The sequence below is a fragment of the Lepidochelys olivacea genome (assembly GCF_965140295.1).
Source record: "Lepidochelys olivacea isolate rLepOli2 genome assembly, chromosome: 2".
NCBI classification, from domain to species: Eukaryota; Metazoa; Chordata; order Testudines; family Cheloniidae; genus Lepidochelys; species Lepidochelys olivacea.
Window position 1 is genome coordinate 112,238,761 of NC_140412.1, and position 16,829 is coordinate 112,255,589.

Sequence of the window (16,829 nt, forward strand, 5' to 3'; positions counted from 1 at the left end):
AGATGTTACCTAACGGATTTCCACAGGAACATGTTTTGCAATTGACAAAAACAGATTTTCAATTTTGGAAGTAGAATCACAAGTGACTTAATTAGCACAGCTGGAGCAGGGCGGGGGGGAACAAACCACTAATTCATATAGCCAGGGGCCGAATCATGTATTCCTTGTGCAGCTTACCTTCTATTGCCATGGGACAATGCATTAGGTAATAGTACCATCTGCTTAACTACCTGCTCCAGAACTCAACTTATTAAACCTGGCATAAACACATACTGATACACGCAAAAATAGTTTAGGTATTTCATATGCTTCTTCTGCACATATTTCTTTGGACTAAATCAGTTTGATCTCCAAGAAAAACAGTTATGTATGTAAGGACTTCTTTTTTATATTGCCTACCTCACAGAAGAAATATCCATTCATATAATTCAATTTTTTATATGTAACATTCCAAATCATTTTTATAAGATTCTTTCATTATCATCTCAAGAAGAAAACCAGTGCTAAATCAGTGCCAACACAATAGTTATACAATGAAGTATTTATAATCATGGGTCATCTCAACAGTCAGTAAGGGAAAATATGAGCTCCAGAGAGATCCAAGTCAAAGGAATGAGTACTCAATACAAGCCAAAAAAGATTCAAAGCAAAACCTGCCTAAAGCAACTATAGAAAAAAGAAGCCTAACAGGAAGACCAGAGACTGGGAAATAATGTGGACAATGGGAGTCTGAGATTTCATCTGAAGTTAAAGCACACTTTGGAGGCATCCATACCAGAATTACAGCTTTAAAAGCAAAATATGAAATCCTAGACTTGTGAATGATAGTTTGTTTTGCAGGGAAAAACCCCTCTACAGACACACAAAAAGGTAGAGACTCCACATGTGTTCTCTTATGAAGCCTATGTTGCTAAACAAAGACTATGGGAAACCAAAGAAGACTTAGTATCAGATTATCTCCTCGCAATGCCTGGAGCTACTGTGGTCTTAGAGAGAAGCTGGTCCTGAATTGGATGCAGCAGACAACCCAGATAACGGAGAGTCGCAGGTACAAATTCTATAAAAAATTCTAAATAAATATATGTTGAAGTTCAATATTCTTGTACGCCTTAAGTCCAGAAAAGGGAAGGAAAGTTTAACAGTCAAGCAGTCAGTCCTTGTAGGAGTGTCTAAAGCAACTTCAAATTTACATAACAAAAAAGCATAAGCAGCTCCAGCAGGCTGTTTTACGAATCAAGAGAACATCTGACTGCAGCTGCAAATGCCATAGATCTTAATGAGACAAAGTGGATGAGGTAATATCCTTCATTGGACCAGCTTCTGTTGGTGACAAAGACAAGCTTACAAAGCTCTTCTTCAGGTCAGCAAAAATAACCTGAAGAAGAACTCTGTGTAGACCTGAAAGCTTGTATTTGTCACCAACAGAAGCTAGTCCAATGAAAGATATTACCTCACCCACCTTGCCTCTCTAATATCTTGGGCAGCTACAACACTGCATAGATCTGAATGACGTTTCAACGGAATCAACTAAGAACACATCAAGAAACATCCAAGTGAAGTCATTTTGCAAGATTTATGCTCCAATATTGTGGTGTGTCAAAAGAGCAGACCACATGATATTTTAGAAAATGAATGTGAGTACATCAGAGAAAACAAACTAGATAGCACAATAACTCGATGTAATGTTGATTGTTTTTCTGGAAGCAAGAGGGTTTGGGGACAACAGAACAGTGTTCTTATTGCACTTGATCAAATTTAAAAAAATCAACATCGATCCATTCTTTCCTCCAATCCAATAAGCAAATAAAAGAGTAATATTTTCTTTAACATTTAAGTTTAAAAATCTCTTCAAAATTAGCGAGTACCACCACAGGTGGGAGGTGAGTTTATTATACTATGAAGCCAGATGACCCTAATCTACTTAAATGCAAGCTGGGTGGCTTTTTGTATTAATCAAGTATAGCCTGCCCCAGCACAGAGATCAGTTGGGCTTCAGCGGCATGAGAAACTGGATAGTTGTATAATTATCACACTCTAATCTATATAATATTCTATGGATAACTATATAATATATGCAAAGATATACATTAGAACAACTGCAGGATTCGGAATGTAGTAGAAATAAAGGTTGCAAAATCAAACTCTCAATAATTAGGAAATGCTAAAATTAAGGTTGTCTGGGCAGCCTAATTTTAGAAGATTATTTTATAACATTATGTAACCTAATTACATGATCACATACTATATTCCCCCACCCCACAGTATTCCTGCCTCACTCAGTGCACAGGATGAACAGTGCTCTGGGTTTGAGGCAGCTGTTCAATGTATCTATCCTCATCATTAAATTAATAGCCCCTGACTTCTTTACTGCACACCATTCAAAACCTGCAATCAATACAGAGTTTTCATTTTCTTATGATCTTATTTACTACTTGTTCCCCCTATAATATTTTGATTAGGGAAACAAACCATGGGGAAAAGAAATATTAGTATGAAAATGGAAGGACATACCTGCTGAGCAATTCCAATCCAGCAGAAAACTTTGGCAAATACTGAACAGCCCTGTAAACAGAATCATAAAACCACAGAAGTTAAAAATGGAAGAGAATAAGGTCAACCAATCCATCTCCTTGTCAGTACAGAATTATTCACTGCCATCTCCATTTGCTACCATTTTGTCTGGTCTCGTTCAAAACATATGACGCAATCTACTTTACAAGAATATAAAAATATTAAACCACTACATTTCACTGTCAAGCTGATATCCACCTACGTTTTCCCTTTTTCGCTTATTATTGCATTAGACCCCTTAACTTTGCTTTATTCTTGGTGTTCATTAGAAACAGACAGACAATGTACAAGGCAATTTTTTGCAGATGCATTGGCAAGAAAGACATTGCATCTAATACTAACTTTAAGAGTAGATTATGAAATCATGATTACAATGATGTTTAACTACTTTTGAATTAATATGTTGACACTAATCATTAAAGCCCAAAGGTTTTGCATTTAATGCACTCTACGTTAAAACTGTGGTAGCTACAAAATTGAAAGAATCTTTGCCAGCCCATAATCTAATATTTCCTATGTTGGTCAGAGCTAATATACATACACACCAATAGGTATTACATGCACAATATTAACATTTGTGTGTGTGCGCGCATGGGGAGGGGAATCATGCTAAACTGTACTATGCTTATTCTTGCTCACTTATGCCAAGACATGTATCCCACAATGCGCTGGGACAAATCTCTCTCAGCACATGGCTCAGGCAAATACAAAAACTGCCAAAAACTAGGTGAATGAGTTTTATGAAACAAAGGTATAATGCGGTACATTATTTCCTTGTAAGGTGTATGAATGCTTTGCATTAAGGAGTATTTTCATACCCCTCAATGTTTGGAAGGTAATAAACAAAACAAAAGACAGGAAAGTACAGGAATGCACCAATGACAAAGCTGGCACAAGATGGTTAGTTAAACTTTAAGTGACATGAACAGTGAGTGCTGCGCAGCTTATAAACAGCTATCCTATAAAAAGATGGCTAGCTTAAGTGGCATTTGGGAAGCACATCTTCTGTGGAAGGTGAACTGAACACGCTGCAAGACTGAGCTTCCTGGGAAAAACCAATGTACTCTCTCTTTCCTTCCTGTACTGCATTGCTTTGTCTTTAAACGATAAATCTGGCTTAGCTTGGTTATTTGGTTTCTTGAATATTTTTAATATTGAACTGCAAGTACAGTCAATTAGTCGGCTATAACTCTTAGTCAATAAGTATAATTTATGAGCAAGAATAAACTTAAATATAAAAACAATGTTAGTTACAATGCTTCTACCACATATTAAATATTAGTAAGACTTTATAAATATATTGTACTACATCTAGGGCTGTCAAGCAATTAAAAAAATTAATCATGATTAACCGCACTTTTAAATAGCATACCATTTTTAAAAAATATTTATGGAGGTTTTCTACATTTTCAAATATAATCATTTGAATTACAACACAGAATGCAAAGTATACCGTGCTCACTTTATATTTATTTTGATTACAAATATTTGCACTGTAAAAAACAAAAATAGTATTTTCAGTTCACCTAATACAAGTACTGTAGTGCAATCTCTTGATCATGAAAGTTGAACTTACAAATGTAGAATTATGTATAAAAAAACCTGCCTTCAAAAATAAAACAATGTAAAACTTTAGACCCTACAAGTCCACTCAGTCCTGCTGCTTGTTCAGCCTATCGCTAAGAGAAAGAAGTTTGTTTACCTTTGCGGAAGATAATGCTTCCTGCCTCTTGTTTACAATGTCAGCTGAAAGTGAGAACAGGCATTTGCATAGCACTGTTGTAGTCAGCATTGCAAGGTATTTACGTGCCAGATGTGCTAAAGAGTCATATGTCCCTTCATGCTTCAGCCACCATTCCAGAGGACATGCTGATGACGGGTTCTGCTCGAAAACCATACAAAGCAGTGCGGACCGATGCATGTTCATTTTCATTATCTGAGTCAGATGCTACCTGCAGAAGGTTGATTTTCTTTTTTGGTGGTTTGGGTTCTGTAGTTTCCGCATCAGAGTGTTGCTCTTTTAAGACTTCTGAAAGCATGCTCTATACCTCATCCCTCTCACATTTTGGAAGGCACTTCAGATTCTTAAATCTTGGGTCGAGTGCTTAGCTATCTTTAGAAATTTCACTTTGGTATCTTCTTTGCGTTTTGTCAAATTTGTAGTGAAAGTGTTCTTAAAATAAACGTGTGCTGGGTCATCATCTAAGACTGCTATAACATGAAATATATGGCAGAATGTGGGTAAAACAGAGCAGGAGACATACAATTCTCCCCCAAGGAGTTCAGTCACAAATTTAATTAATGCTTTTTCTTTTTTTTCTTTTTAAACAAGCAGCATCAGCATGGAAGCATGTCCTCTAGAACGATGGCCGAAGCATGAAGAGGCATATAAATTTTTAACGCATATGGCACGTAAATATCTTGCAATGTCAGCTACAACAGTGCCATGCAAACACCTGTTCTCACTATGCATCCGATGAAGTGAGCTGTAGCTCACGAAAGATTATGCTCAAATAAATTGGTTAGTCTCTAAGGTGCCACAACCTTTTCTTTTTTCAGTTGACACTGTAATTAAGAAGTGGGCAGCATTATCTCCCGTAAATGTAAACAAATTTGTTTGTCTTAGCAATTGGCTGAACAAGCAGTAGGACTGAGTGGACTTGTAGGCTCTAACGTTTTACATTGTTTTGTTTTTGAGTGCAGTTATGCAACAAAAAAACTACATTTGTAAACTGCACTTTCATGATAAAGAGATTGCACTGCAGTACTTGTATGAGGTGAATTGAAAAATACTATTTCTTTTATCGGTTTTACAGTGCAAATATTTGTAATAAAAAATAACGTGAGCATTGTACACTTGGTATTCTGTGTTGTAATTGAAATCAATATATTTTAAAATTTAGAAAAAATCCAAAAATAGTTAATAAATTTCCATTGGTATTCTATTATTTATCATTAAGATTAATCACAATTAATTTTTTTATTCACTATTAATTTTTTTGAGTTAATCAAGTGAGTTAACTGCGATTAAATCGACAGCCCTAACTACACCAAGACTTTCCTCACTTCAGACTCCTGAAAGACCCTCATAAGGGTGTGAAACTGCAATTATACCAACTGTTTGAATGATGGTGTATGTGATATAAATAATATGACTCAACAGTTGTTCATTAGTTAGACTCACAGATTAGGCTAAGTTATGTTTGGTTCAGAACCTGGTCAGTGGAGAGGAAGCAAATGTGGTTTAAAGCCACCTTTGTGTTCACCTAGTCTGAGGCTAGAGGCGAAACTAATCCAGTGTTTCCCAAAAAGTGGGTCCTGACCTCATGTCACAGGAAGGATCTAGCAGGAAGCAGTGTGGGAAGTGGAATCTGAGCAGCAGCAGCACAGAGAAAATGGGCGGAGCCAACGAGTGGTCAATGAGCAGCCTCGTAGTGACACAGGCTCAGCAGCAGAAAGAGAGGGGCCAGCTGGGGCTGCAGGAGGGGGCAGGGCTGGGATAGCCAGAATAAGGGAGCTAGGGGAAGCTGAGCACCGGACTTGGACTAAGAAGAAGGCTGAAGAGTGAAAGGGAGAGCACAGTGTGTTGGAGGGCTGGGAAGGGAGAAGACAGCAGGGGCTGGAGGGCTGAGAAGAGGAGGAACAGAGGGGTAGGATGGCAAGGGGTGGCGAAGGGGTAATGGTAGGTCCCCAAAAAAAGACAAAATGCAGGTGGTGGGTCACCTTAGTAAAAAGTTTGGGAAGCAGTGCTCTAACCTATTGCTCGCTGCAACAGCCCTCTAACATATTCTGTCAGCCAAGAATCACTAGCACACAAGGATCTCCGGTCACACCTCCACAATCTCAATAATTAAAGGCCTGTGTTTTTCACAAAGGCAAAACAACATGAAATAAAACAAAAATCAACATAAAAAAGGAAATAAAATGGAAAAAAAGCATTGCGCAAGTTTGGCCTGCCCACCCTATCATGACAGGAGCCACTACCCCACCTCACTGCCCTCCACCCAACGGCTCCCAGCCTTCCAGGAAGCAGAACCTGCCACCCCCTACCAACGGCCATCCAGCCCCCACTTCCCATCAAGGGACTTCCGCCCGCTGATGCAGGGCAGGACTCTACCCTGCCACCACCCCCAGGGCTTCCCACCCACCCCCAGGGGGACAGAACCCAACTGCTGCCCTCCCTCAAGGGTCTCTCACTAAGACCTAACTGTCACACCTCCCAAGGGCCTCTCACCCACCCTGGAGCAGAGCTATATAAGCAGAGATAGGGGAAGGGTTCCTGGTACTAATTGGGAAGCTGGAGCTCAGTGGGGGAAGGGGAAGTAGAAGAGGGGTGTCTGGGGCTAATAGAGACTAGGGGGTTTGACATTCAATGGGAGAGAGAGACTATATAAGGGGAAATGGGAGCACCCCAGGGAAGAGGACGGGGGAAGGAAGCAGGAGGGGTTGGGAAGATCTCATGGGGTTTGAGACATTGAGTGAGGATGGACATGGGGAGGTTATCAGGAGGCTTCAGCACAGGGTACATCTAGGTAAAATGATGCGGTGTAGATAAACTCGGATTTATGGCCACTGTTTTTATTTATAGTTATCTGGGGTAATTTATTAATGTAAATGTAATAAAGAAATAAAACATTTTAATAGATAAACAAAATAAGAAATTTCTGAAAAATAAAAAGAATTTCACAGGACTCTACCAATAATTCTGTATCACTGCAACACAAACTCTACAAAGCAGGACTAGAAAGGAACAAAAGAGAGCCAGTTATGCCATTCAGGCAACTTATGCAATATAGCTATGCAAGGGGACTCATCAGCTGCCCTTTCAAAGCAGTTCTCTGTCCCCCCCAACCTTTGACACACAGGAGCAGCACAAACAGAATGGAGGATTCAGACCCTAGTCTTCATGAACTTTCGCTGTACAGAGTTCATGTTAACATATCAACAACAGAGCCTACAGAATCAATGGCATTACTTCAATATGCCACCTGCATTAAAACATTATTTATTTGTATTACTACAGCACCTATGAGCAATACATATGCACAGCAGGGAGTTTCCTAAAATTACTAATTCAGCCTTCTCTCAATAAAATATTTTAGCCTTGGCCTACATTATGGGCAATTGCAACTTTTTAGTTATAAAAGACTGATCTTCCAAAAGTTAACAACTTCTGAATTGCAAAAATGTAGTGATCAGTTTAATTTATTTAAAATTGCTCTGGATTTTTTGTTTGGGTTTTTCTGTTATTTTAAAAAGGAAATAAATGTCTGTAACACCACTTTCTGGATGAAAGCACATATACAATGCTTCACAGCAAATCATATTTGAGACATTGTATATAACTATAGCAAAATTAACAAGAGTACTTGTGGCACCTTAGAGATTAACAAATTTATTAGTCTCTAAGGTGCCACAAGTACTCTTGTTCTTTTTGCGGATACAGACTAACACAGCTGCTACTCTGAAACCTATAGCAAAACTGTACTTTTCTACAGTTGAATATTGTACAAAGATGACATTTATTCATGTTGAAAACAGAACGACATTTTACAATGCTGACTTCAGAAACATTATAACCAATGCCATTTTCAGCTATGCTGCGGAATGATTTAAGATTTCTCTTCTGAAGTTACCATCCCTTTATCACCGATATTTTTTAAGCAAAGAAAGGCTCTTATTTCTGTTCTTATACTTAAAAAATACCTCATAACATAGGAAGAACGATTGTAGTACACCTCTACCCAGCTATAATGCTGTCCTCGGGAGCCAACAAATCTTACTGCGTTATAGGTGAAACCGCATTATATCGAACTTGCTTTGATCCACCGGAGTGTGCAGCTCCCCCTCCTGCCCTCCGGAGCACTGCTTTACTGCGTTATATCCAAATTCATGTTATGTCTGGTCACGTTATATCGGGGTAGAGGTGTACTTAAGAGTCACATGGAGAAAGATAATAAATTCAAGTGTCATATAAATGTTTTGGGCAGTGATACTGTTTAATTTACTATATTATAAAGGACAATATACTTTAGTTACAGCAAATATCAAACTTTAAACTGAGTGCTGAGCACCAAAAAACGGCTAATTTTAAAAAGTGGGAACTAGAGTGTTCTATTAAACCATAAGTTTCAGGTACTCCGATCAATAGAGCAGCATATTCTTCATCAAAATTTCAGTGTTATGTAAAATAACATGTAAATAGTTTTGCCAAAGTATATTAGCTATGTTTAAACAATGTTTTCATAAATAAAGACATAAGACAAAACTGTATATTTGAGCATACAGAAGTACCTCTGCTTGCTTATTTTTGCTTCTCTTGATTTGTCACCCAAAGTCTTCAACCTAGAATTCAAAACAAAAGCATCAGGCCTTTGCTAACTACCACAATAGAAAAAAAGCTTGACACAATAGGTGCCAAGGGTGCATTTTAAGGATTATAAATGTCAATTTTGCTTTAGTTTATTTGGAAGCGAGATCCGTTTCCCCATTTATTGTATTTTTCAAGACTATTACATTAAGTGATTTTTCCATGAACTGTATTCCACCTTTCTTCTCTCACACAGTACTGTACAGACAGCTGCATATTGGATTTTCAAATGTACCTAATATGATTTAGGAGTACAAGCCCCATGTACGCATCTACACAGTGACTTCCGCTCCTGAATCACTTGCATCTTGTCTACACAGGAATGTTTTATCAGTTATACAGGTATAAAACCCTGTGTGGAAACTCTTATAGGACTAAGTGTGACTATTTTTTGGTTTAGCTTAAACCCTTCCCAAGCAACATATGTAAAACCAAAGAAACCCATTTATTCTGGTATAAGAGTTTCCACAGAGGATCTTATATCAGGATAAAAATTTCTGCACCAGGGCAGGGAGTTTATACCTGTTCAACTCTATCAATTTATACTTCAGAAGTTACATCATAAAAACTTTCTTATGCAGCCAAGGTCTTAGGCGTGTTTGAAAATTCCCACTCCCCCATGTCAACAAAACTTCTTTGGGAAATTTCCCACCATTGCATTACCACTAGTACAACTGCATCATTGTTTTTTGGTAGTAAAATCCTTCAGGCGCTTCAACTGCAAGTAAAGCAATACCTACAGACCAAAAAGATAGGGACTTCTCACCCTTCCAACAATGGTGCAAATTTATAATCCTCTAAATCAGTGGTTCTCAAGGGTTGCAATCCCATTTTAATAGGGTTGCAAGGGCTGGCATTAGACTTACTGGGGCCAAAGCCCTTGGGCTTCTGCTTTACCCTTCCTCCCACACACACACTGGGCGGTGGGACTCATGCAGACTCAGGCTTCAGTCCCCCATCCTGGGGTCATGTACTAATTTTTCCTTGTCAGAAGGGGGTCGCGATGCAACGAAGTTTGAGAACCCCTGCTCTAAATTCAAGTGTCAGTATAAGAACAAAGGATAACATTTTTCAAACACACCTGGATCCATTTTCAAAAGAGACTGAGGGTAAGACTACGCCTGGTCTACACTACACGGCTAGCGCAACGTAAGCTGCCTTGCATCAATCTAGCTATAGAACTGTCCTCACTTAAATTTGGCTCCCACTGACTTAAGTGCCTCTGTATGCCAATTTACTAACTCCACCTCCCCAAGCATCGTAGAGTCATGGTCAATGTAATTAGGCCGATGCAGTGTCAATGTAGACACTGCATTGCTTATGTCGACTGATAACTGGCTTTCAAGACCTGTTCCACAATGCCCCACACTGACAATACAATCAATACAAATACTCCTGGTGAGTACATGCACCACCTACACAAGTTTCAGAGTAGCAGCCGTGTTAGTCTGTATTCGCAAAAGGAATACTTGTGGCACCTTAGAGACTAACCAATTTATTTGAGCATAAGCTTTCGTGAGCTACAGCTCACTTCATCGGATGCATCAATGAAGTGAGCTGTAGCTCACGAAAGCTCATGCTCAAATAAATTGGTTAGTCTCTAAGGTGCCACAAGTACTCCTTTTCTTTTTGCACCTACACAAGGAGGGAAGTCTGCACATAGACAAGCAATTTAATAATTGCGGGGGCTGTCTGCCAGTGTAAGTTAGGTTAACATAATTTTGTACCTTAGACATGGCCTATGCTACAGAGACCATACCACCAGAGCTATGCCGGCATAGCCCCATAGTGAAAATGCAGAAGAGCTTTTTTTCCTATCAGTGTAGGAACACCACCTCTCCAACGGAGGACAGAAGCCCCCTTTTGTTGACATAGCTGCATCTACATGTGGTGTTACCTCAGTGCAGCTATGTCATCAGGTTGTATAGTGTAAATCAAGCCTTAGGCTCCTACATCCCACTGACTTTCAATGAGATTTATTTATCAGATCCCTAAGTGGCTGGACAAGTCCACAGGAAGCAGCCATAAGTCAGAAACCACTGCAAATAATAAAGTTCTAGAAAGTGGTTGGGGGAACATTATCTTTTGGTAAGTGGGATCTTTCTCCTGTAAATACAAGGATGTGGGGCAAATTAAACTGAAGCTCAGATTTAGCTCAGTGGTTTGAGCATTGGCCTGCTAAACCTGGGGTTGTGAGTTCAATCCTTGAGGGGGCCATTGAGGGATCTGGGGCAAAAATTGGGGATTGGTCCTGCTTTGAGCAGGGGGTTGGACTAGATGACCTCCTGAGGTCCCTTCCAACCCAAATATTCTATGATTCTTCTATGATTTCTACTTTTGGTTTTCCCTTCCCACTCCTAAAGCATGGGTGGAGCCATTCCTTCCTTCCCGCCTCCTCCCCTCACGTGACAGTTACCCCTTCTACAGGCAGCGACGCTAACGAGCTTTTAGCGAGGTGTGTAAACTCCAGGGCCGCCAATCAAATCGCTACTTTGGTCCAGGAAGTTTTGCTGGTCAGTTCTTTCAAACCATGTTTACCACACGCCAACACGTCTCCATTCCCGTTTCCCCCACTCCCTACAACGTGAACACGACCAAACGCCAGAGTTACCCCGCGCCCGCTCCCCCGGCGCCTCCAACCACTTCTCACCGCCTCCCGTTTCCGTCTATTAGCGTTACAAGCCCCGTGCCCGTGGGCGGCGGTCGGGGGTTATGAAGGGCCGGGGGCGCCCCAGGTGACAGGTCTGCATCAGCGCCTTGGGGCGGTGCCGGGGAGGCACAGCCCGGAACTAGGGGCGCTGGGGCCCCTTCCCTTGGGCCCTACCGCTCTCCAGGAAGCGGCCTTTTCCGAGAGCAGCGGTTCCCAGCCGGAGCCTCCGCAGCTGCCCGGAAGTTTCCCGAGGCTGCAACCGGTGCCGCAAGGCAGGGGCGGCTCTACCAATTTCGCCGCCCCAAGCAGCCGCCGGAGGACACGGCCGGCCGCCCCCCGTTCTCAATGCCGCCCCACGCACCTGCTTGGAAAGCGGGTGCCTGGAGCCGGCCCTGGCCGCAGGGATAGCCACAGCCAGCGCCCTCTCCCCCACACAGCGCGGGGAGGGGGGGGGGGCTCCGCGGCCGCCCCGGGTCACAGCCTGGGCATGGGACACTGGCTCCCCCCGGGGTCTGGGCGGGCCCCTAGGAGCAGTGGGGCAGAGACCGGGACATGGGGCTAACGGTGGCTGAAACTTTCGGTTTTGAGCCACTGTCCGGATTTCAGCCTGTAACCGCCCGGGGGGGGGAAAGGGGGGGCTGCGACCCTGCCGGACGGGGCAACGTGCCCCCGAGTCCCGCCCGGCCTCACGCGCGCCCCCCCCCGGCCTCACGCGCGCCCCCGAGTACCGTTGTCCCCGGCGGGGACTTGGAAGAACTTTCTCCCTCCGGGGCTCCGCGCGCGGAGGGGAGGGGCCAGGCCGGCGCGACTCACCCCGAGGTGAGGTCCTGCTGCACGCTCAGCAGCCGCTCGCGCAGAGTCTCAAACATCTTTCCCTCGCCGGCCGGCCGGCCGCCCCACCTCCGCGCGCGCGCGCCTCCTCCCTGCCGCCCCTCACTCACTGCAGCACGAGCGCCGCGCGGAGCGGGGGTGGAGCCTCCTACCTCCGCGCGCAGAGGGGGAGGGGAAAAAGGCGTCTCTCGTGCGGCTATTGTTACCGCCCCATTCCGGCGACGGAGGCCCCGCCCCGGAGCCGTTGATGTTCCCTCCCCTTCCGCCGCCGCGCAGGGATGTCATGACGTAGGTAAAGGACCGCGACGAGGCTGCTTCCTTCTGCTTTTCCCTGCCGGCCTGTGCGCGCGGTCTCCCCCTCGCGGGCGGGAACTCGAGGCCTCCGCGCCTGTGCGGGGCCCCTCGCGCGGTCGCTGGGATGGAGGCGGGCGTTGGGTGGGTGGATGGAGCCGTGGTGTTGGCGGCCTGTGATACCCCGGAGGCCCCTGGGTGATCTGGTGGTCCCAAGTTCTGGCCTTAGCCTCTGTTCCTCTGTGGCCCCTGCCAGGGTGTCCCACCGTTACCACAACCGCGCGAGCCCTCTGGAAGTGCTGGGTCTGTGGTAATGCAGATCTGCCTGCTGCCGGGGCTCTGCGCGGTCATCCGGGATGTGTCTGGTGCCGCCGGGTTGGGAAACAGCTAACTACAGTGCAGCCCGAGGAGGCTGGAGTCCCACCCAGCGTGTTATGCTCCATCTGGATGCAGCATGTTGGGACGCGTGATCTCCCTGTAGTACATCGCTCTTAATAAAGATGGGAACAGGCTGCGTTTTAAAGTACCATGGACCATAAATGGGGTACAGATTGCACTTTGGGTGTGTCCTTCAAAACAGACTGAGGAGCTGGCTGGACTCCTTTTTGAAGGAGCAAGAGAAAATGGCAGTGGGGAACTGTGACAGATGGTACAACCTGGGACTGCTGTGCTGCCTTAACTCTCCAATTGAGGCTGTCTCTTACAATGCTGTGCTAGTGACAAGCAGCAAAACTCTCCAGGTGCTGTGATCCCTCCTCAGCCAACAACATGCAGGGACACACCCAGCTAAATTGTATGAATGCATGACAAGCCACTTGTGAACTATTCAGAAGGAGACACCAGCAAATCTCCCCAGCCTTGCACCCCAGAAATGTACTATCTTACACTGATCAAGACCTTCTCTTGAACAATGCAAGTTCATTAATTAGTTCACTACTTCGTGAAAGGATAGTGGCCATACATTGGCTTTTGTAATCTGAGTGGATTCCTCAAGCACTTTAGACAAACTCACTTGTAAGGATAAAACATTCAAATAAGTTTATTAACTACAGATAGATTTTAAGTGATTATAAGTGGTAGGCATAGAGGTCAAAGATGATTACATAAATAAAAAAATAGCAGTCTAAACTCTACATCTTCAGACTAAATAAGATTTGAATCAAGCAGTTTCTCACCCTGCTACGTGTTGTAAGTAGTTCACAGTTCTTAATACACTGGCTGAATTCCTTGCTCAGCCTGTGCCCTGCCTCTCCACTGCAAGGTCTTTTTTTCCAAACATTCTTGTCTTTGGAGTATGTGGGAGAGGAGAGAGGCCCTGGGCTGATGTCACAGACTCCAATTTATACTGCCTTATCCATGTGCATGGAAAAATACTGTCTTAAACATAGTCAGGTGTCATATGTTGTATGTGCCCTGCTGAGACTCTGGGCCTCCATTGTTCATGTCTTTTGGAGGGGTCCCTTGGGAGAGTGGATTCTACCTAATGGGCCATCAACCCATGGTTGGCTAGTCCTAATGTAAATCTGTCTGGGGGGGGTTAGTTGCTTAGTTGCTCCTTTGTTGCCCCTGAAAGGCCAGCTCTGGGCATACCCCAGAATCACAACATTTCAGCAACACACATATAGCAAAACTTCATAACTTCACATAGAATGGTAACACAACAGGATAGTAATGTTCAACAGATCATGACTTCTCAAATGATATCTCACTAGGCATACTTTGTATAAAACATATCATAACCATATCACAGTGGTGAATATTCGGGTTCCAGGGTAGTATTTTGAGAGGCAGAGTGTCACTGGAATGATACATTGTTTTCTTGCTGAAGATGATTTTGTTCACCCATCCTTTTTAAAAATGGGCAGGACTAAAGAAGCAGTGGGATTGGTGTATTCAGCAGCCAGTTACCCAAACAATTACAAAATAAAGATCCCAACACATTGGCAGGATGCCATCTTCCCCTTCAAATCAAACCACCAAAGAAAATAATATAAACTATCATTTTTATCATTTATATATAGCACAATAGTATGCCAATACTGCAAACATTTATGCACATACGTCACTTTACTACCCTGAGTAGTTGGACTACTCACAAAATAATTAAGCATATGCATAAGGATCAGGGCCTAGATAATCCTAGCACAGAAAAAATAAAAAAAGTCTGTTCCCTGAGGCATTTATAACCTACGTTAAAAAAAAAATCCACTGTAAAAATACCAACTGGCCAGGAAATAGTGACATTAATGAGACTCAATGTTTATGACGAGATAACTCGCTCTGTGGATGAGGGGAAAGCGGTGGATGTGTTGTTCCTTGACTTTAGCAAAGCTTTTGACACAGTATTCTTGCCAGCAAGTTAAAGAAGTATGGGCTGGATGAATGGACTATAAGGTGGATAGAAAGCTGGCTAGATTGTCGGGCTCAACGGGTAGTGATTAATGGCTCCATGTCTAGTTGGCAGCCGGTATCAAGTGGAGTGCCCCATGGGTCGGTCCTTGGGCCAGTTTTGTTCAATATCTTCATAAATGATCTGGAGGATGGTGTGGATTGCACCCTCAGCAAGTTTGCAGATGACACTAAACTGGGAGGAGAGGTAGATAGGCTGGAGGGTAGGGATAGGATACAGAGGGACCTAGACAAATTAGAGGATTGGGCCAAAAGAAATCTGATGAGGTTCAACAAGGACAAGTGCAGAGTCCTGCACTTAGGACGGAAGAATCCCATGCACCGTTACAGACTAGGGTCCGAATGGCTCGGCAACAGTTCTGCAGAAAAGGACCTAGGGGTTACAGTGGACGAGAAGCTGGATATGAGTCAACAGTGTGCCCTTGTTGCCAAAAAGGGCAATGGCATTTTGGGATGTATAAGTAGGGGCATTGCCAGCAGATCGAGGGACGTGATCGTTCCCCTCTATTCAACATTGGTGAGGCCTCATCTGGAGTACTGTGTCCAGTTTTGGGCCCCACACTACAAGAAGGATGTGGAAAAATTGGAAAGAGTCCAGCGGAGGGCAACAAAAATGATTAGGGGACTGGAACACATGACTTGTGAGGAGAGGCTGAGGGAACTGGGATTGTTTAGTCTGCGGAAGAGAAGAATGAGGGGGGATTTGATAGCTGCTTTCAACTACCTGAAAAGGGGTTCCAAAGAGGATGGCTCTAGACTGTTCTCAGTGGTAGCTGATGACAGAACAAGGAGTAATGGTCTCAAGTTGCAGTGGGGGAGGTTTAGGTTGGATATTAGGAAAAACTTTTTCACTAGGAGGGTGGTGAAACACTGGAATGCGTTACCTAGGGAGGTGGTGGAATCTCCTTCCTTAGATATTTTTAAGGTCAGGTTTGACAAAGCCCTGGCTGGGATGATTTAGTTGGGGATTGGTCCTGCTTTGAGCAGGGGGTTGGACTAGATGACCTCCTGCAGTCCCTTCCAACCTTGATATTCTATGGCTCAGTATTTTTTTAGCAGTTGTGAATCGAAGATATGACATAGGGCCTGAACTTATAAAACCTGTGAAGTGCAAAGGGCTGCCAGAAGTTCACAGAATTTATAACTTGTGTTGGCCTGTCTGCTTAGAATGTAGCCAAATAGATTTTTGCCATTGTGCCATATTCAATTTAGTGTTTATGGATGACAGAACAATGTCTCAGCTTGCTTGCAGAAATTGTTGGCAACCTGAGGCAAGCAGGGCATTACCTTGCTCTGGTTTAAACACAAGCTCTCATTTTACAATGAAGGCTTAATTTTAAATCTTAAAGTCCAAAAATGTTTTAATTTAGGGAAATAAGGTTAGAAATCTAAATAGATATTTGGTCACATATAAATGTGATTTGATTGTCAGAGATGCAGAGAACCTACAGTACCCACTGATTTCAGAAATTATTTGGGGAAAGCAATCAGTATGTGCTTATCTCTACATTCAACTGTGGTGAGATGCCCACTTGCATGTTACACTAACCAGTCACCTGCAAGTTTCTGACATCAGTCTTTGAAGCTGTTATGAAATCTTTGGTACTTGGGTGTACCTTAGGCAAGTCACTTCACCTCCTGCTGTCTCACTTTCCCCATCCTTAAAATAGAGATGATGATATTGACCTCTTTTGTAAAGTGCTTGAG

The 16,829-nt window shown here is 43.2% G+C and overlaps 1 protein-coding gene across 3 annotated transcripts in view; it reads right to left on the reverse strand.

Annotated features, from left to right (window-relative positions):
- Positions 1 to 12,568, reverse strand: part of DTNBP1 (dystrobrevin binding protein 1) — a 179,153-nt gene extending 166,585 nt beyond the window's left edge. The window contains exons 1-3 of one of the 3 annotated variants that reach the window (XM_084619859.1): positions 12,405 to 12,568; positions 8,866 to 8,916; positions 2,512 to 2,562 (exon numbers count right to left, since the gene is read on the reverse strand). In XM_084619859.1, coding sequence (XP_084475985.1) covers positions 2,512 to 2,562; positions 8,866 to 8,916; positions 12,405 to 12,460 — 158 coding nt within the window. In that variant the 5' untranslated portion in view covers positions 12,461 to 12,568. Of the gene's footprint in view, positions 1 to 2,511; positions 2,563 to 8,865; positions 8,917 to 12,319; positions 12,339 to 12,404 lie in introns of those variants that run through there. The other 2 variants (XM_084619861.1, XM_084619860.1) reach the window with 2 other exon arrangements.
- Between the last annotated feature and the right edge of the window lie 4,261 nt (positions 12,569 to 16,829).